This window comes from Phyllobates terribilis, unplaced genomic scaffold (genome assembly GCF_046119375.1).
Source record: "Phyllobates terribilis strain yellow unplaced genomic scaffold, ASM4611937v1 Scaffold_4__5_contigs__length_816908805, whole genome shotgun sequence".
Taxonomy (NCBI): Eukaryota; Metazoa; Chordata; class Amphibia; order Anura; family Dendrobatidae; genus Phyllobates; species Phyllobates terribilis.
In genome coordinates this window covers 216,696,067-216,719,531 of record NW_027362764.1, presented here as the reverse complement: position 1 = coordinate 216,719,531, position 23,465 = coordinate 216,696,067, and the positions used below count along the sequence as shown (strand labels likewise).

At 46.3% G+C, this 23,465-nt stretch overlaps 1 protein-coding gene across 1 annotated transcript in view; it reads right to left on the bottom strand.

Annotated features, from left to right (window-relative positions):
• LOC141265247 (collagen alpha-6(VI) chain-like) overlaps positions 1-23,465 on the bottom strand; it is a 394,142-nt gene that overhangs the window by 7,335 nt on the left and 363,342 nt on the right. The window contains exons 37-39 of the mRNA XM_073678075.1: positions 16,079-16,175; positions 11,050-11,700; positions 9,486-9,564 (exon numbers count right to left, since the gene is read on the bottom strand). Of these exons, the coding sequence (XP_073534176.1) occupies positions 9,486-9,564; positions 11,050-11,700; positions 16,079-16,175 (827 nt within the window). The remainder of the gene's footprint in view (positions 1-9,485; positions 9,565-11,049; positions 11,701-16,078; positions 16,176-23,465) is intronic.

Here is a 23,465-nt window from a genome sequence, read left to right as displayed (position 1 = left end):
AAGGTGAACCTCGCCCCATGGCATTTCGGGCCCCAATTCAATTCTCCTTCACACAACTCCACTGAAGAGACAGCTCCCAGCTTTCAGTTGTCTCCCGAGTTGCACCAGCGATGCCATAATATCGCAGCAATATCACCTTCTGGCACGACAGCTCCTCTTCCATGATTTCAGACTGTGTTTACAATGCTGTAGCTGCATTTATCTAGGACATTTAATCTTTACATTTTTCGCATCTGTGGCGCCCCTGAGGGTTCGGTTGCCACAGAGGTGTTGCATCTCAGCCAGAGATGAGGCATCTCACTCTCAGGTAAGGAAGGAGTACAGTTCAGGACCCTAACACCTGCATCCAACACACACCACTCCAAGCCAGCAGGAGGGGCAAGATGCCTCCCATGTACTTGCTGAGCCCCTTTCCTGGCTGGAGTGGGGGGAACCCAGAGAGGGGGGAACCATGTAGTTGGTGTGGGTGGAGAAAGTAGCTTAGAGGAGCACATGAGAGGAAGATATAAAATGGTAAGCAATCTTAGAAGGAGGAGAGAGTTCAGCCAAGGCTAGTCTGAGGAGGAGAAGTGAAGGAGCAGAGACTCTGCAGGTGCTCTGCTCCAGAGGCGGGCCTAGCCAGTGAGGCCCAAGTCTGAGAGGAAGGAGAGAAGAGAGGAGAGGGAGCAGAGAGGCTCCAGGAACAGAAGAAAGGACCCTAGGGGTACGGGCCGTGCAGAAGGCCACCTGTACGCCCGCATCTGCCCGGTGGTGGAGGGGTCAGGCCATCTAAGAGGAACCGGTCCCTCAACTAGTAGAAGATTGGAAGTCTCAGCTAGAAACCGGAGGCTGCAGTACTTTATGTCCTGTAGCCACAAGTCCACGCCAGTCTCACTGAGAAGGTAGCCATATAGGACCCAGTGGACGGAACAGACGTCACCCGCCAAGGCCCGCGGGTACCGGATTGGAGATACTAGGTGTGAGGTGCAGGGAAAAGGCCAGGGAGAAGACACAGAAGGGGGTCCTGCTAAGTACTCCGGAGCTATCTGGGGGTGGACTGAACCCCTCACTGAGTAAGCACAGCACGACGAGGGAAATTACTTTGGCGCCTGTAATCTGGACTGCAATAACTGAGTAAAGACCCTGAGACTGCACTTCCTTGTCTGTGTTTCTTGCTGCGCCATCAACCCCTGCACTACAACGCCCAGCACAACCTGCAACATATCCACACTGCCCTGGAGCTAGCTCTTCCTGTGGAGAGCCACACAATCCCTGCTGCAGTAACATCAGCTTCAGAGGAGCCGCATTCCACAGGTGGCGTCACGAACTCTATAAAAACTCTATAAATCCCCTATACATAACCCCTTTTATCGACCGCCCTGGGTCACGGACCGGGTCACCGCCACTGTGACATTCCCCAGCATCCACCGGCCCGGCACCGGGTACCCCACGGCCCAGGGGGCGCGTCACATCTACCACCAATTACAGGGATTCACGCTCTCAGGTAAGCATTAGTTAGCATTCACACAGGCAATGCAGTTTGGTCCAAACGTGTGCAGTTTTATTGCTTTCATAAAACTCACTCGGGATAATAGGAAACACACTAAAAACTACAACTGACCCTGCCGGTTCCTGTACAGACTAGAGATCCTGACCCTGCAGTCCCTAGCAGTACCTGCGTGAGCTGAGATAGCCCTAAACTCAGACTAGACGATGGTGACTTGGATTTATGCTGCCTGAAATGCTATCTACCGCTTCATATTGCTCCTAAAGAACAGCAGAGCACAGTGTAAATTACCTACAGAAGGGAAAATGTGCTGAATTAGAAAAGATCCCAGAGTATTTAAACAAACCATGGCATACAAAATAAAGGTTTAAATAAGTACTGTTAAAAATTAGTGATGAGCGAGCATGCTCGCTACTGCTCGGTGCTCGCCCGAGCATATCACTGCTTGAGATGCTCAGCACTCCCCGAGTATTTCCGGGGTTGCTCGGCGGGAGCTTGGGTCCCCTCTCTGCATGTTTGGCGCTCTTTAGAGTGCCAATCAACATGCAGGGATTGCCTGCCACTCACTGTAATGCCATAACCATGGTGGTTGTGGCATTACAGTGATTGGATGGCCACACAGCGCCATCAGGTCTATATCAGACCTGGCGCCGCCATGCTCGTCCCAGTCACTCCGGAATCAGGCAGAGTAGGGAGAGCTGCTGCTGCATCAGGGAGAGATTTGCTTGTGTATTTGGTAGTGTAGGGAGAAAAACCATACATTACACATATCCATCTTAACAAACCGTCCTTTTGAGGACTAACTAATCCATCTGCTGAGATATCAGGAAGGCAGGGTATATAGCAGACTGCATATAGCACAAGAGACTCCATTCCAATTCTGCCTTCTGCTGCTGTTAGATATTTCTATACAGAGGCCCAGGTCTTAGGGGCCAGGAATACTTTTTTGGATAATTAAAAATCATCACCCACTCGCGCTATACTACTATTGCTAGAAGAAATGCAGCTGCTGGTAGTAGAGCAGGTTTCGTGTGATCACCTGCTTGTGGGAATAAATGTAGTGAATGGAGTCCCCGTATAATGCCAGGACCCAGGACCCAGCACAATATAGGAGGACAAAGCAAACTACACAGGTACTTTAACCATTGTGCTATCCTCTGCATTGGTCCATATGTAGTGTCTAATTGGATGATTTTATCAGTTGTCTCTGTGATCCCTATAGCAGCACAATAGGGGATTGCAGGTGCAGGGATTTTTTTTTTTCCATTTTATTATTGACACTACTGGAGGTAGGTCTATTACGGCATTATCTGCATTACTCCTGACATATGTTTACTCTGGTGTTCTAGATTCTTTCAGACACTTATTTTTGACGTCTGCAAGCGCGGTAGTATATACTCCATTCACTACTTATTTTTGGATCTTAATCCTCATTATTTGCTTAAAAAGCAATCCAGAGAACACCGTTTTTCTGCACCATTTGCTTGTTGGCACTGCAGAATACAGCCAGGTCCTTTCCATATTACAGCACTAGAAATCCAGCTATTTAAAACTGTGTTTTCTCAGTTACACGGATCACATATACGTTGTCAGAAAATACTGCCATTTTTGGCCTCCATTCCAATTTTTTTCACTGTGTCAGCGACATTTTTGACACCGGTTTGCTGTTCAAACTAGTTACCTACAGGCCAGGTATTTAAAACTCTGTTTTCTCCGTCACACGGATCACATATACGTTGTCAGAAATTACTGCCATTTCTGGCCTCCATTAAAAATTTGCTTCAGTGTATCAGTGAAGCAATTCACACCAGTTTGCTGTTGAAACTACTTACCTACGGGCCAGGTATTTAAAACTCTGTTTTCTCTGTTACACAGATCACATATACGTTGTCAGAAAAAACTGCCATTTCTGGCCTCCATTAAAAATTTCCTTTAGTGTGTCAGTGAAGCAATTCACACCAGTTTGCTGTTCAAACTAGTCACCTACAGGCCAGGTATTTAAAACTCTGTTTTCTCCGTAACACGGATCATATATTAGTTCGCTCCAAGCTCAGTCATTTGTAGTGCGCGAGGAAGATACTGTCCTCCATTTAAAATGGGCAAGGCACGTGGCAAGGGATGGGGAACTGGACGTGATAGTGATGGTGCATGCAAAGGCCGAGGATAAGGCCGTGGGCAAGCTGAAATTGTGCCACAACAAACACCCACATCTTCTTGCCCGACCTTCCTGTCCCAATTCTTAGGGGACCACAGCACACCCCTATTGAACACAGAGCAGTGTCAAAAGGTTGTTGGTTGGACAGTGGATAATGCTTCCAGTCACTTAGCCACCACCACGACCGCCACCCTGTCTTCTACACGGTCAAGTCTCAGTTGCAGTGAGTCTGGACCGCATATTCCTCACACTGATCCTTCTTCCTCCCACCATGCCGAGTGCCGGGAGACAATTGATCCCACACTTGGACACTCTGAAGAGCTGTTCACTTTTCCATTTATAGATTCGGGCCTCTCGCCTGGTCGACTTCAAGCGGGGCAAGAGGAGATCGCGTGTAGCGATGTCCAAATATTTGAGCAGCCACGGTCACACGAAGGTGACGGTGGGAAAGTGTCACAAGAGGTGGACGATGATGAAACACAATTGCCATAAAGTCAGGAGGAGGACCAGGGTGCGGAAGTAGAAGACGAGGTGGTAGATGATATAGTAACTGACCCAACCTGGCAGGAGGACATGTAGAGCGAGGACAGCAGCACACAGGGGGAGGGAGGCAAAGCACCCCAACAGGCAGGAAGAAGCAGTGTAGTGGCCGCAGACAGAAGGCAGGCAACCGTTCCCCGTAACACCAACACAAAGGAAGTTGCCAGAACAACTATTAGGTCTTCCCGAGTCTGGTTGTTTTTTAAAGACTCTGCCGATAACCCCAAAAAGGCCATTTGTACCACCTGCCAGGCCAGCATCAGCAGGGGTGGCGAAACGACCAGCCTGACCACCACCAGCATGATCAGGCATATTGCAGAAAAGCACCCGACTTTGTGGGCCGAATCCCAGGGTCCAGGAACAGTGTCTGCGGGTGGCACCATTGCTTATTCCGCTGTTGCATGCAAGCCAATCCCCTGTCCATGGTGCATGCGAAGATGCCTCATGCCCCGCACCTTTCGTTGCACACTCTCAAGTAGCAGCATCAGGAAGCACATCCATGTCCTTGTCCCAGCGCAGCGTTCAGTTGTCCATACTCCAGTCCTTAGAACGCAAGTGCAAATATGCAGCCAATGCCCCACAGGCCACACTACTAAATTCTCACATTTCACGACTGCTTGCGCTCGAAATGTTGCCTTTTAGGCTCGTGGAGAAAGAAGCATTCCGCAACCTGATGGCCGCGGCCGTCCCTCGGTACTCGGTCCCCAGCCACCACTATTTCTCCCGGTGTGCCATCCCCGTATTACACAAGCACATGTCTGAAAACATTAGCCATGCCCTCAACAACGCAGTTACCGGGAAAGTCCACCTAACCATGGACACGTGGACAAGTGCTTGTGGCAGGGTTGATACATCTCGCTGACAGCACACTGGGTTAACATAGTAGAAGCCGGGACCCAGTCGGTCTTTGGGACGGAACACGTCCTCCCGACGCCAAGGATTGCGGACCCTAGGTCAATCAGCGTTGCCCCCACGGTCTACAGCTCCTGCACCTCATCCTCCTCAGCCTCCTCCTCCTCCTCTTCAGCCTCCATCTCCGAAATGACTACATCAGTCACAAGCTGGAAGCACTGCAGCACTGCCTCGACCAAGTGGCAACAGGCTGTGCGGAAGCTAATATGCTTAGGTGACAAGCCGCATGATGCTAAAGAGTTTTGGACAGCTCTGAAAGACCAGGCAGATCTGTGGCTCACACCGCTGAGCCTACAGCCAGGCATGGTCGTGTGTGACAATGGCTGAAACCTGGTGGCGGCTCTAAGGCGAGGCGAGCTCACACACGTACTATCCCTGGCCCATGTGCTTAACCTCGTGGTTCAGCGGTTTCTCAAATCCCACCCAGAGCTTCCTGATCCGCTTGTTAAAGTACGCCGCCTGTGTGACCATTTTAGAAAGTCAGCTACAGCTTCCGCTGCCCTTGCCATGTTTCAGCAGCGTTTGCAGCTTCTGGCTCACAGACTGGTGTGTGATGTCCCCACGCATTGGAACTCTACACTGCAGATGTTGGGAAGGATTTGTGAGAAGAAGAGGGCAGTTGTTGAGTACGAGCATCAACAAGGCCGTTGGTATTCAGTTCAGACTCCACTCATTAGACCTCAGGAGTGGATATGGATGTCAGACATATGTACCATCCTCCAAAACTTTGAGGACTCCACCAAAATGGTGAGCGGCGATCACGTCATAATTAGCGTCACCATCCCGCTTCTCTGTCAATGAGGATGCATTGCAGGCGGAGCATTATGAGATGGAGCAAGGAACCATACAGGCTGATTACACACAGCCCAGCCTCATCTCATCCCAACGTGGATTGGGTGACAATGAGGAAGAGGAGGAGGAGGAAGGACAGGAGCTAGTTTCATGAACTATAGACGGTACTACCTGCACAGCTGTCATATCGTCTGTTCAGCGTGGATAGCCAGAGGACAGAGAGGAGGAGTAGGAGGAGGAGTAGGAGGAGGAGGAGGATGAAGCGGAGAGCATTGTCAGTCATCCTCTTGGAGAGGACATGGAAGTCTTGCCTGTTAGTAGTCTGGCACGCATGGCTGAGTTTAAGTTTCGCTGCCTTTCCCATGACCCTCGCATTCTCAAAATTTTGGGTGACAGTCATTACTGGTTGGTGACACTTCTAGACCCATGCTACAAGGAGAACTTTATATCTCTTATTCCTGAGGCGGACAGGTCTATAAAAATGTGGCTGTACCAGAAGACCCTTGTTGTGGAACTATTAAAAAAATTCCCATATGAAAACGCTAGCGGCAGAGGGCACACTTCGTTGGACAACCAAGGAGTACAGGTGAGAGAGACACAACTTCAATCCAGCAGAGGCAGGGGAACACTGTCAAAGTTCTGGGAGAGTTTTCTCAGCCCCTCCCATCGCACAGGCCCTGAGGCGCGGGGTACTCTCACAAGGAGTGCAAAGTTTGGGAAGATGCTGAGGGTGTACCTTACCGACCGTACCAACGTCCTCCGTGATTCCTCTGTGCCTTATAATTATTGGGTATAGAAGCGGGATACATGGAATGAACTGGCTCTCTATTCCTTGTAGGTCCTGGGCTGCCCTGCCACTAGCGTTTTATCAGAGCAGGTTTTTAGTGCCGCTGGTGGAATTATAACTGATAAGCGCATCCGCCTGTCAACTGAAAATGCTGACAGGCTGACTCTTATTAAAATGAACAAGGGCTGGATTGGGCCAGACTTCTCAACACCACCAAATGATAGCAGCGTAACATAAACACAAATCCAGTGTCTTTTCTTGGGAGGTGTATTCCCATGCACCTTTTCATACCCACACATGGGTATACGCTTCCTGATTTTGGCTATTTGCTCTTGTCCTCCTCCTTCTCCTCATCCTCCACCACCATATCACCAGGGTGACCGTGGTTCGTGATGCAACACCCACATCATTTTTTTAAAGGGTGTTTATGATGCCCGTAAAAAAAAAATGTATACGGTATTTTCATGTATACCCCCCAGGGGTAAATGTTTGTCAGCCCATACACTTAGTGCATGGGCATTACAAGTATAGGAGGCCTGCTCCTTTCTAATGGGAACATTTTTTTATGAGGCCCTCCTCCACGTCTCTTCCAAGGGGCATTGAAGTGCCTCCCAATTTTTGTCAGCCCCTGCATTCACTGCATAGGCCAACACTATGGGAGACTCCCTCCTTTCCAATGGGAATTTGTCGTTACTGTGGCCCTGCTCTATGTGTCTTTAAGTTCTTACTGGGGTTTTTCCTAAATTTGGTCAGCCGTTGGACTCACTGCATACCCTATAACTGTATAGCAGACTCTCTCTTTTCTAATGGGAACATGTCGTACTCGTTACTGTGGCCCTGCTCTATGTGTCTTTCAGAGTCCCTCCATCATCAATGAAACAGGATGTGTCTGATGATGTGTCACACACCACATTGCCAGATAAGGTTGTAAAATGTTGAAGTGACATTTCCCGGTGAATGCATTTGCCTTAAAAAATAACGTAAAAAAACCCCCAAACAGTAGGATCTTTCTTTACTATAAAACAGACCCAATGTAACCTCAATGTAATCACATTGTTCAGCTCCTGCACCTCCTCCATCTCCGAAATTACCACATCAGTCACAAGCTGAAAGCACTGCAGCACTGCCTTGGCCAAGCGGCAACAGGCTGTGCTGAAGCTAACATTCTTAATGCTTAGGTGACAAACCGCCCAGCGCTGCAGAGTTGTTGAAAGCTGTAACACAGCAGCTTGATCTCTGGCTCTCACTGCTGAACATTCAGCCAGACATGGTCGTGTGTGACAATGGGCGGAACCTGATGACGGAGAAATGACAGCCGTAGTAGATACGGTTTCCCTCTATGCCTGTCCTTTCACCGAGCTAAAGAATATGGCTGTGGTGAAATACAACTCACACTGAGAAGCTGTTTCAGATTGAAAAACATTGTGCCCACCAGAGGATTTGATTCTGAGGGCTCACCTTTCTCCCCCGCTCAAGAGCCCCATAGCTGTTGCAAAGTTAGCGCTATCATGAAATCTCCTGATGTAGAAGCCAGGTCACACCAGAGGATTCTCTGGTGGGACCGTCCAACCCTGCCGAGAAGCAGTCCTGGCTAAGAAAAATGTGTGGGAAGGTTCCCGGACACTATATGGCTGCTTTTTTACTGAGGTGGAAACCCACGCAAACATGGGGAGAACATACAAAGTCCTTGCAGATGTTGTCCTTTCTGGGATTTGAACCCAGGATCCCAGCGCTGCAAGGCTTCAGTGTTAACCACTGATCCAATTTGCTGCCGTTCACCCTCTAATATTTAACAGACTGGAGAAACTTGCACCTACTGCCACTCTATCTTCAGCTCCTTTGTGAGAAAATAATGTATTTGGGCAGTCACTCAGTCTACCAAATAAAATTCCTGAGAAGGAAATTTGGGATGGCTTCGCTACTGTTACTGGGGGGCAGTGCTAATACCATGGCGACATACCATAGTTTACTGGAAATATTCCAGGCTGGTAGGAGACAAGCAAATTTCCCCAGAAAAGTACCAGCAGTAATGTTCAGGGATCCGTGCTTGTAGAAGGCGGAGACCACACCGGGAGAAATAGTGACGGCTGGGGACCGAGTATGGACACGAGGCATGAGGTTGTGAAAAGCTTCCACCTCCACGAGCCTAAAAGATTTCAAGTGCAAGCAGCTGCCCAGAAATCTGGCAGTTTAGTATTGTAGCCTGTGGGTGTGTGGCTGGCTACATACTTGCGCTTGCATTCCAAGTAACAGAAAACTAAGCAGATGGTGGCCTCTATCATCATCATGGCCTCACCTCGGCACTATGAACTCTCCTGAAGGAGAAGCCAGGGCCCACCGGAGGAGTCTCCGGTTTTTTGGTGGGTCCGTCCAACCCTACCGAGAAGCAGCACTGGCTAAGAAAAGTGTGGGGGAAGGTTCCCAGACACTCTATGGCTGTTTTTTAATGTGGATTGGACATGTTTATGCATGTTATTTATTATGTTGTGGGACGCGTGCTTGTGGAAGGCGGAGATGACACTGGGAGAAACAGTGGTGGCTGGGGACCGAGTACGGCATTCAGAAAGAGACCTTGGCTTGTTTCTCTTCCAGCTCACATTTTGGCTTCTCACTCACCATCTTCAGCACACCCCGCTCTGCTCAATATTGAGCAGATTGACACCAGGTGAACCCATTACCTGGTTCTTTTTCAAAGCTAGTCAGGTGTATCTAATCAAGACCTGCAGTGCTAGGATTCAACCCTACCCTACCTGGCTTTGCTACAAATCATATCTTCAATTTCATGTTCATTAGCTAGATTTTATAATACTCACGTTAGTCTTTTATTTCTGATACCATTTCCATTGGAACAGCTTGATTTCAGCTCTGGCGGAGGATATTTGTTTATTGACACTGTAAAAAAAGCAAAATGTATGCTTGCAAGAATTGTATACAATGAAGTAGATATTAAAAGGATGTTTTCAAGTTTAATAGTTATCCTCTATCTATTGGATAGGGGATAACTGTCTGATTGGTGGGGGCAACTGCAGTGGGACACTCAACAATTCCAAGTATCAGGACTCTGAAGAGCCACACCTGCCATTTTATAGCGGGGCCAAAGATCAGCTGAGCACTGTGCTTGTCAATCTCTGGAACTCCCATTAAAGGGAATCTGACAGCTGAGACAAGCTACCCGATCAACAGTCAGAAAGTATAAGATGTTGGCTGTTTAATTTTAACCAGTAAAACGAGCTTCACGGGAGATTAGTCTCTCCCTTAGTGCATGTATAGGGATAGACCTCTCATGCCAGGGCACAGGAGAACAGGATGGGCGCAGTCCAACTAGTCTCCCATGCGGCTTGGTCCATGGCGGCTATTAAACTAGATGTCAGTTGTCAAGTCCCCTTTCAGAATGAATGGACCAGTAGTGCTCATTAATGACTTCATAGCTCCGTTTCTTGGGGATCGGTGAGGGCCATGGTGGTTGGTCCTAGAGTGGCCGGAAAGTTATCTTCTATTCTATATATAGGGGATAACTTTTAAACATGAGAACACCATTTTAAAGCTGAAAATAAGCTTAGCATTGACATCTTTTAATATTTTTTAAAACGAGCCAAAAAGCTAAGGTGTCACATATACAGTACAGACCAAAAGTTTGGACACACCTTATCATTTAAAGATTTTTCTCTATTTTCTTGACTATGCAAATTGTACATTCACACTGAAGGCATCAAAACTATGAATTAACACATGTGGAATTATATACTTAACAAAAAAGTGTGAAACAACTGAAAATATGTCTTATATTCTAGGTTCTTCAAAGTAGCCACCTTAATTAAAAAGTGCAAAGGAAAAATTTTCCCTTGCATCTGTCCTTCTGTTTAGTTTATTTCATAAAGTCGCCAGTTTTTAGGGCCACAATAGCCAAACCTCACCTATTTCTATTGAACCAAACTTAGACCACCAAAGAACATAATATCATAGTGATTCTTCCATCGAACTTCTGAAGTTCCATGTATGGAGCTTTTCTTTTGTGCATAAAAAAGATGCTGTTTGCATGCTTGTTGGAAAAGTCCCCTAACGATAAGCCGAACATAGTTTCTCTCACTACAATGACCCCTTAGACCCATAGAAATTATTAGTCTGTCTATGTAATGCACTGATATTCCACATTTTTTGCAGCTGTTCTCCATCCTCACTAGGAGGAGCATAGAGATAAGAGAGTATAGCTTAAACTTTATAATCAATAATAAAATATTAATTCAGAATCATAGTTGTCTAAAACTTTTTGGCCAGAAAGAATCAGTTGATAAATGCAAATCATTGCCCACCAATATCTCACAACAACAAATTTTGGTAATTGCCTCTTCCCACAAGTACTATGTTTTAAGTACTTACATTTAACAGAATTCAGAAATGCTCGGGTAAATCTGGTAGCATAACCAAAATTTGGTTTGTGAACTTGACCGAGCTGAAGCAGATGATTTTCTGTGGGAGAGCTCGGAAGTTCCATCAGTTCAGTATAATTATATGTTTTACCAATATAAACGACAAACAGAGCAAAACCTTGACACTTTGCTTCTAAAGAAGTTGCCTTCAGAGTTTCTTTATCCCACTCGCTTGTCTCTCCAGATAATATCATGATAATAGCCTTATTTTTCCTTAGGTCCGATGTTTTAGCCATGATGTTTTCGAGCATCCATTTTAAAGAAACCCCAAAGACAGGTGTATTTCGCAGGTGATGGGTGTTTTCCTGGAGGTGTCGCTTCATAGACTTTGTATCACTATATGTTGAGAAATCAAACTCAAGGTATGGTTTCCCTTCATAGTTTGGACTTAAGCCAGGGGGCGCACTACTGACCACGGCCACTCGAGCACCAGTATTTGAAATATCAAGTCCATCAATCACTGTACTGATGAAGTTTCTTGATGCTTCATATTCATCATATTTCATATGATAAGAACTATCCAGGAGAAAACCTACATCCATAGGTGCCTTTTTCAGTGCAGAATTACTTTCTGCACAGAATACATCTGGTTTACATGTATCTAAATGCAGAGGCAAAGCAAAATACATAACAATTTAGTATGAAATAAAAAAGACATGCTGTTGAGACATGTATGAATTTTAAAGGATTTTTGTCTTCTCCTAGTATATCTCAGATATTTGTAGGGTATATAAATAGTTATTTCAGTACACATGATTGAAATCCATTCAGAAGTGTTAAAGGAGATCGGGGTGCTAAGACCCTCATTGTTTGCTACAACAGAGGGGCAGAAATGCCTAACTAAGCAGTGCTCTCCTCAGAGACAGAAGATGGACTTGAGAAAATGTCTACAAATCAGTCTATAGTCTCAAAGAGAGCAGTGCTCAGCTAAATGTTTTTATCCCTTTGTCTTAGTGATTGATGGTTGTTTCATTTCAGCAATCCAACCCCAACAATCAAAATTTGTATGTTTCTATGATATGTCAACATTTTTATAAATGTACAATTAGTTACTTTTTAAACATTATGTTGAAGCTTTCTGACCTTTTTAACAGAAGATATTTTAGTTAGAGAGTAATCTACGTTGTTGCATGTTGTCATTTCAGCAGACTTTCTGGGCTCATTGTGACTGTGACTAAAGGCCCCCATATACATTAGACTGAGGTTGGTTGAAGCCACTAATATCAACAGGTTCTGCCAACAGAATTGTACAAATGATGTTGATGTATATAAGGAACCAGCATGTCTGATATCTGGCTATTCATATTAATTTCTTTACCTTGAACAAAGCACCGTTGCGGCGCTCAAAAACATTGGGACAATAAAGAACTAGTTTGGAACACAAAAGGCTTCTCATTTACCACAGCGGAGCCCATTCAACGTGATATCGTCCTCCGCTTCTACTGATATCTGGCAGCGTCTCTCATAGATGACGCAGGAACACTCAAAAAAGTGAGCACACCTGTTTATAGCAGAGCCGAGCGAGATATTTGCCGGCCGAATGATCAGCCAAAAGATGGACAGCTATCCAAAGTTTATGGAGGGGCTTAAAGAGGACCTTTCACAAAATGTTTCATATTGAACTGGACACATGATGTAATAGTGGTGACTGCAGAGTGGAATAAAACTTTTTTTTAAAATATTACCTCTGAAGAGATATTAGCAATTAAAATATTTAGTTAATGAGTTAATTTTTTTTTAAGTCTAAGTAGTGTTATCAGATAGTTTACACTGGGGTGGTTTAATTTTCCACCTGTATGATGTTGCCTAATTGTAAGCAGGCAACAACACTGAAAGGAAAGAAGAACATGCCCCCACAATAGCTTAGGACAGGTTTCTCAGTGTGCGAAACATAATCATAATTATGCCTGATGTGATCAAGCAACTTGCATGCACTCTACAGTGAGATCAGATCTGTCCATCATTACATCTCAAGAAAAAGTAGTCTGTCTTAGGAAATGTAATAAGACACAGCTCTGATCGCACTGCAGAGTGAGAAAAGTTGAGCACAACAGACATAATTTTAACTCTGACACACCTCCAAACAGGCAGTGTTGGGGGAAAGCCAGGACAGCAGAGGTGGCAGTGATATGAGAAGAGGAGAACTGATATAAGGGTTTGTAATGTGACACAGCTAAACTGAGTTGTGGTTCCCCTCCCCCACAAGGACTCAGTCTGAAAAGTATTAGTCATCTGTGCTGTACTCCAACACTTTCTAATCATGCAGGAGGTTAGACCAAAAGATAAGGCTGTCTGTCTTACATAACGCTTATGGAGAAACCTGTTTTAAGCTATTGGGGTGTGTGTTCTTCTCACCCTGTGGGGGAGTGTTCTTTTTATGTGTTTTTGACTGCCTGTTTGGTCAGTGTCATACAGGGAGAAGAAGAAAACTCCCACAGTTAAAAATGATAACACCCACATGGACTTAGCAAAAATTAACTCAATAGGTGCCAAATACTTTCATTGTCAATATCTCAGCAACAGAGAGGTGAAATAAAAAAACAAAGCAAAAGAACCCAAAACATTTTATTCTGCTCTGCAGCCACTATTACATCCTGTGTGCCCTCCTTTTTAAGGACTATATAAAGGGCCTGGCAAGCAGGGTCCTTTAAGCTTGTTGGGTGGAGCTTTCACTACTCTGTGCATCCTTGCCTGTTAGAGATGAGCATAATAAAGGCTTGTCACAGCATTAACTATTGATGAACCAATTATAATCCTCTCTAAGGCTTCATGTACAAGCATGTATTTGGAACCTGAAACGAGGCAAAACGCTAGCCATTAATTCCTTTTAGTTTCTCCAATAAGGTATGGCTTTATATAGATAATCTAACATTTATATACACTAGAAGAAAGAAGATGGATTTTCTGAACATCCGGGCGGCAAGATCCATGACTTTCCAGAACATGTCTACAATTGATAAGTTGAAAAGTATTCCTCGTCATTTTAACTTGCATCACATCACTAATTCTTTGAGTTTTCAAACCTGAGGGATTGATTATGTGCATGTAGGCATATGGGAGATGACATTATGAGAAAATTATCCAAAATAGAAATAAAATGGAGGGATAACATTAAAAACTATGTCTCCCAAAGAGACTCAATGAGAGCTTAGTCTTCTTCTCATTTTTATGATGCCTTTAATACACACTGTTAGTCCTCTTTTTCTATTATCCCTTGTAGATACAGGTGCTTCTCACAAATTAGAATATCATCAAAAAGTTAATTTATTTCAGTTCTTTAACACAAAAAATGAAACTCATATATTATATAGAGTCATTACAAACAGAGTGATCTATTTCAAGTCTTTATTTCTGTTAATGTTGATGATTATGGCTTACAGCCAATGAAAACACAAAAGTCATTATCTCAATAAATTAGAATACTTTATAACACCAGCTTGAAAATTGATTTTAAAATCCGAAATGTTGGTCTACTGAAATGTATGTTCAGTAAATGCACTCAATACTTGGTTGGGGCTCATTTTGCATCAATTACTGCATCAATGCGGCGTGGCATGGAGGCGATCAGCCTGTGGCACTGCTGAGGTGTTATTGAAGCCCAGGTTGCTTTGATAGCAGCCTTCAGCTCATCTGCATTGTTTGGTCTGGTGTCTCTCATCTTCCTCTCGCCAATACCCCATAGATTCACTATGGGGTTAAGGTCTCGCGAGTTTGCTGGCCAATCAAGCACAGTGATACTGTTGTTTTTAAACCAGGTATTGGTACTTTTGGCAGTGTGGACGGGTGCCAAGTCGTGCTGGAGAATGACATTTCCATCTCCAAAAAGCTTGTCAGCAGAGGGAAGCATGAAGTGCTCTAAAATTTCCTGGTAGACGTCTGCACTGACTTTGGTCTTGATAAAACACAGTGAACCTACACCAGCAGATGACATGGCTCCCCAAACCATCACTGATTGTGGAAACTTCACTCTAGACCTCAAGCAGCTTGGATTGTGGCCTCTCCACTCTTCCCCCAGAACTCTGGGACCTTGATTTCCAAATGAAATGCAAAATTTACTTTCATCTGAAAACAACACCTTGGACCACTGAGCAACAGTCCAGGTCTTTTTCTCCTTGGCCCAGGTAAGACGTTTCTGGCGTTGTCTATTGATCATAAGTGGCTTGACACAAGGAATGTGACACTTGTAGCCCATGTCCTGGATACGTCTGTGTGTGGTGGCTCTTGAAGCAATGACTCCAGCAGCAGTCCACTCCTTGTGAATTTCCCCCAAATTTTTGAATGGCCTTTTCTTAACAATCCTTTCAAGGCTGCAATTATCCCAGTTGCTTGTGCATCTTTTTCTGCCACACTTTTACCTTCTTCAACTTTCCATTAATATGCTTGGATACAGCAATCTGTGAGCAGCCAGCTTCTTTAGCAATGACCTTTTGTGGCTTACCCTCCTTATGGAATGTGTCAATCATGCGGACATCTGTCTAGTCAGCAGTCTTCCCCATGATTATGGAGCCTACTGAAACAGACTAAGGGACCTTTTTAAATGCATAGAAAGCCTTTGCAGATGTTTTTTGTTAATTATTCTAATTTACTGAGATAATGACTTTTGTGTTTTCATTGGCTGTAAGCCATAATCATCAACATTACCAGAAATAAACACTTGAAATAGATCACTCTGTTTGTAATGACTCTAGAACTGAAATAAATTAACTTTTTGATGATATTCTAATTTAGTGAGATGCACCTGTATATATAGTGTAGCCTGTGGCTTGGCTAGGGGTCAGGAGTTCAAATCCTATATAACACCTGCTACAAGAAAGTTAATTAATTGTTCTTAAATATTTATAATCAAACTATTATATTTGTATCTATGACTTCTATACATCTTTTTCATGATTTCTATTGTTTGTATTTCACTATTTTTACAGTTTTCATTCACATTAATCTCACTTTTACTTTCTAACACATTTATTCTCATAACTTACCATAACAAATGGTACACTTCATTAAGGTTTGTACTTGTGATTTATAATCCAGATTTCCAGAAATCTCAACCAACCGAAATGTCCCAGAGTCATCAATCTATTGATAAAAAAAAATGTTAACAACTTTTTGTTGTAATTAGCTTACATTCGCTTCTTTGACACCCCGGCCCGCTACAGATAATAGTGTACTGTGGGGTTGCATGTGCAACAATGCTTCGAGATCTGAGATCTCCACAGTCCCTGTTAATGCGCTGGATGCTGAACTGTCCTATTTAACCCACTCAGTTCAAGAAGCCAAACCAGCTGTTATAAACTGTGCTCTTTTTAGGCACAGCCAAATAGATGAACATAGAGTAACAGGTTATGCATTTTTCATCACTTGCCTCACAGTACACAGGCTTCATTCTCAGAGTTACATTCTGACCTTTGTTTCTGGCAACAGGTATGGCACAGTAATGAGGAGAGATCTTAAATGCCTGCATTTTCTTTAGGGGTAGAGTCATACAGGTCCACTTGTGTCGCTATGCCCTGATCCCCTGTGTCCTTGCTTATATAAGTCCCAGGGGCTGCTCATAGATACGTGCGCCCTGTTTCAGTACCCACAGCGGGGCGATGCCTTTCCCAAGGTCCCTTTCTCGCTGGACAGTACGCTTCAGTACCCACAGCAGGGTGCTATCTCATACCAAGGTCACCTTTCTCGCTGGACAGTACACTTCCTGGACTTGTAAGCTTTTCTCCTGTAGGGTTCCCCACTTGCCAGTGTCATCCTGCTGCCTCTGTAACTAGGTCCTTTTCCATGAGTCTATACTGACTAAAATGGATTCCCTTCTCCCAGAATCCCACATAACTCCCTCCCACTATGGCTTTACTTCTACTAAACCTTCAAACTGTCTTTGTGCCTGCTGCCTCTGTGTTACTAAGCAAATTTCACCTTTCACTTACATTCTATACAAGAGTGAAAAGTAAGACAGTGACATCTTGTGGCCTCCAGTCAGCACTGCAGCCACAGGGAAATAACCATTAAATACATAGCATTACCATACATGTAAAATACATTTTCACACAATTAACCAACAGAAATATCAGAGGAGTGGGATTCCATCCTCACTACCCTCACATCCCCCATACTTTAATTATGGTTGTCCTTGACCATATAAGACCTAAAAGTAAGGGTTAGTATCACAATCAAACATTTTAACACATTTGGACTGAAGTCTTCTTCAGACGTCTTCTCCTCACTAGACGTCCGGTCCTTCCCGGTTAAGGGGCCCAAGAACAACAACTGACACAGTCCATAACTTTACTTGCACCGGTCCATCTTGGTAAGGACCCCAGAACAAAATGTTCATGTCCATACTTAACAGAGGCCCATGGGCCAATGCAGCAGCAGCTCTTCCTGTCCAAGGGCACAGTCCTCAAAGTTCCTGACCTGGCTGGAGCATCAGGTCATCCATCACACCTGCCCCAACAACAGTCCTTAGGACCAGGGTCTCAGTCTTTTCACCATACAAACCTGCCTCCGTGGCAAGTAGTGTTGAGCCACCCCCGTAGTGTTCGAGTTCGGTTCGGTTCGTCGAACACCCGTGTGTTCGCCGAACTGTTCGTCGAACTGTTCGTCGAACACCTTCGAACACCGTTAAAACCAATGGCAGGCAAACAAAAACACATAGAAACACATAGAAAACACCTTCAAAGGTGTCCAAAAGCTGACAAACTGCTCAGAAGACACAACTAACACATGGAAAAGTGACAAGTACATATAGTCATGCGAAAAGAAAAGAGGTGGAGGAGTAAAAGGAGGGGGAGACACAGATATAGGCATGTCATGCCCTTCTAAAATCCAAAAAGTGAGAAGCCGACACGGCCAGTCCGTTCCTGCCTGTGCCACCTCTGTGTCGCCGGGTTTGTGCCAGAGCCGCGGTGGACCCTGACGGCCAGCCCCCCTATCCCAATACTGGTGCCTGTCCGCCGGTGGGTCGTGGCCCCCCACGGTGGGGGGGGGAGTAACATCTGCAGAAGAAAGACCATCTTCCAGCCAAACTAAGATGTCGACTTCTTTTCGTGGACAATGTGATACGATCCCATTCTTACGGACACGCCCATCGCTACAAATTCTAGATGAGGCACAAAAACAGCAGGTGCTTCAACGGATATCAAGTGCTCCTTCAAGTGGGCTCTCCATCACCTCAATTTCAACATCACAAATACTCCAGTACTCAGAGGTGTCACCCCAATCGCACTTGCTTCCTCACAGCTCCCAAGTCTCCAGCTGCCCGTCTGAGTATGGGGTAACACAGATGGCTGAGTCTGCCCAGCTGTTTACTCATACTATAGCCTGGGAAACGGAGGTCTGCTCCAGAGCTTCTGTTAATCCAGATGAGGAAATGATCTGATCCGATGCACAGAATCTTTATAAGTTGGATCCAGGACCAGATGAAGAAGGTTCTGAGCATAATGTAGACCCTTGTTCCCAAACTGTAACTCCTGTTGGTGGAGACAATGATGAAGACGATGATGAGACTCAAATACCTGACTGGAGCGACAACTTGACTTTTCGGTCAGGGCAGGAAGAGGTTGGCTCTGAGGGCGACGGGTGTGATAACACACAGGGTGATGATGACGAGGTTGGAGATCCCACTTACTGTCAACCCACAGTCAGACAGTCGATGAGGTCAGCAGAGGAGGTGGAGGAGGATGTGACTAGCCCTGGGGATGGGGATGACTCGGTACCCGGGCATTTGCCTGGCCTTGGGGATGTCGCGGTGGTCGGCTCCCTGGCCCGTACCCTGGGGTCTCTCTTTAAAAGGGTGGATAATTGTTAATTTTATAAGAGTTCATGACGCCACCTGTGGTATCTGGTGACAAGCACCAGCGCTGCAGCAGTCCACTGAGGCCGGTGATAAGGCAGCTCGATGGTATAGCTCCCCACAGGTGGAGCTAGGTCTCAGGGCAGCGTATGCAGGGGGAATGCAGGACAGGCGAGACCCAGCTGGGTCAGAGCAAGAACGGGAACGGACACGGTAGTCACTTCAGTACCTTTTACTGGTGGAAATTCAGGCACATCCCGGAGCACTGTAGGGTGAAGGGTGCATATCAGGATCCTCCCCAATGAGCGGGTGTAGGGCCTCCTGTTTCTTGCCTCTGCGTAGTAAGTTTCTGACCTGCCTGGAGCTAGGCCTAACTTTGTCTCTGTCCTGCGCTGGCTGACCTTGTGGTAGGGCCTTCTCTTGGAGTTCACGCTCCCAGTATGCGGGGCCTAAGCGTCTCCTGGCTCTGTTACATATCAGCACCTTAGCGATCCTGGGACTTGTAGTTCTCCAGGGATTCCGGTTATGCCTTACTGGGTCATAGAGATACCGGTAAGCTCGGATCCTGTGTCCGGTAAATGCTTCGGGGTGAGCTGGTTAAGCTCCTCTGCCCCTTATGTGCTAACTCGCCACTCGCCTTCGGCCTACTCGGGCCCTCACTAGGCTATACACACTAACGGCAGCTTGCCGCGCTTCACTGATCTTACGGCACCGGCACACCTTAAGCTCTATCTGGGCTCCCTGAATCTAGCAAGCAGGAGCCTCGTGCTCCACTGCTGAACTATTAACTGCGTTCTCTAGACTAGACTGAGCTCCACTGCAGACTGACCTCTCTTAGGCTTCTCTACTGCAGGAACTCTTCAGAGGAACTGAACTGCCTAGCTCCACCTTCCCTATTTATATCCCTAACGGGCTCCCTCTGCTGGTCTGAGGTGGAAGGTGGAGATGTGTGAATGTTTATGGGGGCCTCTTGTGGAGGATTCCATCAATGCACTCTTGTAGGATCTGTGATACCAAGCGCAGCGGGGCATCACAGATGCTATTGACGACGAGGTTAGGTTGCGCCTTCCTGAACAGAGACGGAGTACTGGAAGCACATCAACAACTGCATCCTCAACCACAACTCTGCCTCTGACCACAAGTCGTAGTGGCTCTTCAGGTCACATGGGCTCTAAGCCTTGCATAGCCTGGGCATTTATTCAGATCGATAAGGATGACCCAACTCGTGTTATCTGTAATATTTGTCAGCAAAAGCTAAGTAGAGGCCAAAAAATACATAGTTTGAGTACTTCATGCATGTACCGTCACATGGATATGAAGCATAAGTTGCAGTGGGAAGCTCACTGTGCTACAATGCGGCCTAGCCGGCTGGGCCAACCACCGTCTGCCCCATCTTGTGCATCCGCAGCCTCTTCATCCTCTGTGACTGGGGGGACAGCAGTCACACATGTTTTTGGACGCAGACCTGCCACCTCTTTACCCGCAACAGCCAGTGTGATTGGCAGGTCGTCAGTTCATTGGGAAGTGGAAACACCTGCTAGTGTTGAGCGCTCTCCGACATCGAGAGCACCACCTTTGGATCAAGGCAACCTAACATGTCCGCCTGCATCTTCCTCACAGACCGGCAGTTGCCGGGGACACCCTACTCAACACCGTCTAAGCACAACAGCCAGCCCTCGGTCCCTCAGATGTGGAAAAGTAAAAGACCATTTCCTCCTAGCCATGAGAAAGCTAAGAGGTTGAATTTCACCATCTGCAAGCTGTTGGCTACAGAAATGCTGCCTTTCCACCTGGAGGACACAGAGGATTTTCAAGACCTTATGTCCGTCACAGTGCCCCAGTACCAGATGCCCAGTCGGCACTACTTCTCAAAGAAAGGTGTGCCTGCGCTCCACTAGCATGTCGCACACAACATCACCGCTTCTTTGAGAAACTCTGTGTGTGACAGGGTGCACTTCACCACAGACACTTGGACGAGAAGGCATGGACAGGGGCGTTACATGTCGCTGACTGGGCACTGGGTAACTATGGTGACAGCAGGACAAGGGGCTGCTGTCCAAGTCTTACCGTCCCCACGAGTTGTGTGTTAATCCTCTTTATCTCGAACTTCCTCCACTGCTTCTGCCTCCTCAACCTCCTCTCGGTCCTCCACCTGCACCCAAAGCCTGTCTGGTAATGCCACCTGCTTTCTAACTGCGCAGAAGGAATCCTGCACACCTCCTTACTATGCTGGCAGCAGGGCTCAACGCATCAGTGTTTACTTTGAAATGTCTGGGAAATGTGAGTCACACAGCTGAGGAGTTTTGGTCAGCTCTGGAGACCCAGTTTCATGAAAGGTTGTCTCCACTGGACCTGCAACCAGGGAAGGCCATGTGCGACAATGCTGCAAACCTGGGTGCGGCACTTCGCCGGGGCAATGTCACACACGTGCCTTGTATGGCTCACGTGTTGAACCTGGTTGTCCAGCAATTTTTAGCCCACTATCCCGGACTAGATGGCCTTCTGCAGAGTGCACGGTCGCTGTGTGCTCACTTCCGCCGTTCGCATCCCGCAGTTCAACGACTTACATCTCTACAGAAGTCGTTGGGCCTGCCAGTTCACTGGCTGAAATGCGATGTGCCGACACGGTGGAATTCAACTCTGCACATGTTGCAGCGACTGTGGCAGCACCGACAAGCCCTGGTGCAATACGTTCTGACGTATAGCCTGGGCCAACGAGATCCAGAGGTGGGGCAAATCACGCTGGAGGAGTGGTCTCAGATCAGGGACCTATGCACTCTTCTGCACAGTCTTGAAATGGCGACGAAGATGTTTAGTGCTGACGATGCCATTATCAGCATGACTATTACGGTGATTTACATGCTGGAGCACATGTTAAACAGAATTCGGAGTCAGGTGGTGGGACAAGAGGAGGTGGAGGAAGTAGAGGAGGAGTCGTATGCGGAAGGGATAACATCTCCAAGGTCCAGACGGTTGGCAGCACCAAGGCGGCAGGCATGGGAGGGTGGGGGAGAGGGATTAACCAGGGCGCATGGTAGCAGCCAAACTGTTGAGGAAGGTGCAGGAGCCGAGGAAGAAGTGGAGGACGAACTGGCAATGGGCATGGAAGACTCATCAGATGAGGGAGACCTTGATCACATTTCTGTTGTGCGAGGTTGGAGGGAGAGGGCAGAGGAAGGAAGCATGATTCTTACCTCGCTACCAACACAACAAGGACTTGGTCCTTCTGGATGCGCAAGACACATGAGTGCCTTCTTGCTGCACTACCTGCAACATGACCCCCGGATTGTCAGAATTCGAAGTAATCCCGACTACTGGGTTGCCACACTCTTAGATCCCCGGTACAAAAGTATATTTGCCGAAATAATTCCTGCCATAAAAAGGTATTGACGAATGCAGGAGTATCTGTTGCAGAATCTTACATGTGCTTTTCCACAAAACACCAGTGGTGCACGTAGTGAATCTCACAGTTCTAACTTGCCAACGGTGGGACTGTCGAGTCTTCATCACTCAAACAGTAACAGTAACACAGTATCTGCTGGTAACAGCAATTTTGTGAAATCGTTTCACCACTTTTTTAGACCATCCTTTGCAAGGCCACAGGAGACAAAAAGTCTGACACATAGTCAATGCCTAGAGAGGATGGTACAGGAGAATCTCCAAGTGAACATCGTAGCCATGACTGTGTCACTGGACCCTTGCTCATTTTGGTATTCCAATCTTGAAAAATCGCCGGACCTCGCCACTCACGCCTTGGAGATCTTGTCATGCCATGCAGCCAGCGTTCTCTCTGAACGTGTGTTCAGCGCTGCTGGTGGTGTGCTGACAGATAAGCGCACGCGGCTGTCCACTGAGAATGTAGACAGACTCACGTTCATAAAGATGATCAAATCATGGATTCGCAAGGACATTTCTACCCCTGTGTCATCCTTGGGAGACTAAAAGCTTGGGGATTTGGTAAAATCACCTCACCAACCGTTTTAAGCAACAGTGGGGCAATTGATGCCACTTAACCCTAGAACGCATGACCATAAAAATCTACACTTTCACATACCTGGGGCCCTTTAGGCCCGTGTGCAAATAACATGGAATAACTCAAACTCAAATGACAAACAACTATATACATGAAGAATACCTAGAGTTTCAAAATTCTAACTAAAGCAATCTTGCAGAAAATAGAAAACAATTAACTGGGCGGGCCTGCAAGGCCACAGGTATGCGTTCTAGGGTTAAGTGGTGTCTGTGCCACAATTTTGGGAGTCCCCTTGCTGTGTCTTACGTGACGTTGGCATCGTCAATTCCAGGTGGGTTGGGTCGCACCCCCCGCTTTTAACTGTAAGAAACTACATACACTATGGCTTGGGGTAACACAGATGGTTGAGTCTGAAGAGCTGTTTACTCAGAGGTCTGCTCCAAATCTTCAGTGTCTGCTAGTCAGCGTAGAATTTTTAACTGCATCTAGCCTAGGCAATACTTTGGGCGTAGTAGCCCAGCTGCGAAGCAAGCTGCACCGCCTGTGTATCTAATAAGAATTTTTAAATTAATCTAGCCTAGGCAGACTGTGGGGACCCCCAACCAAA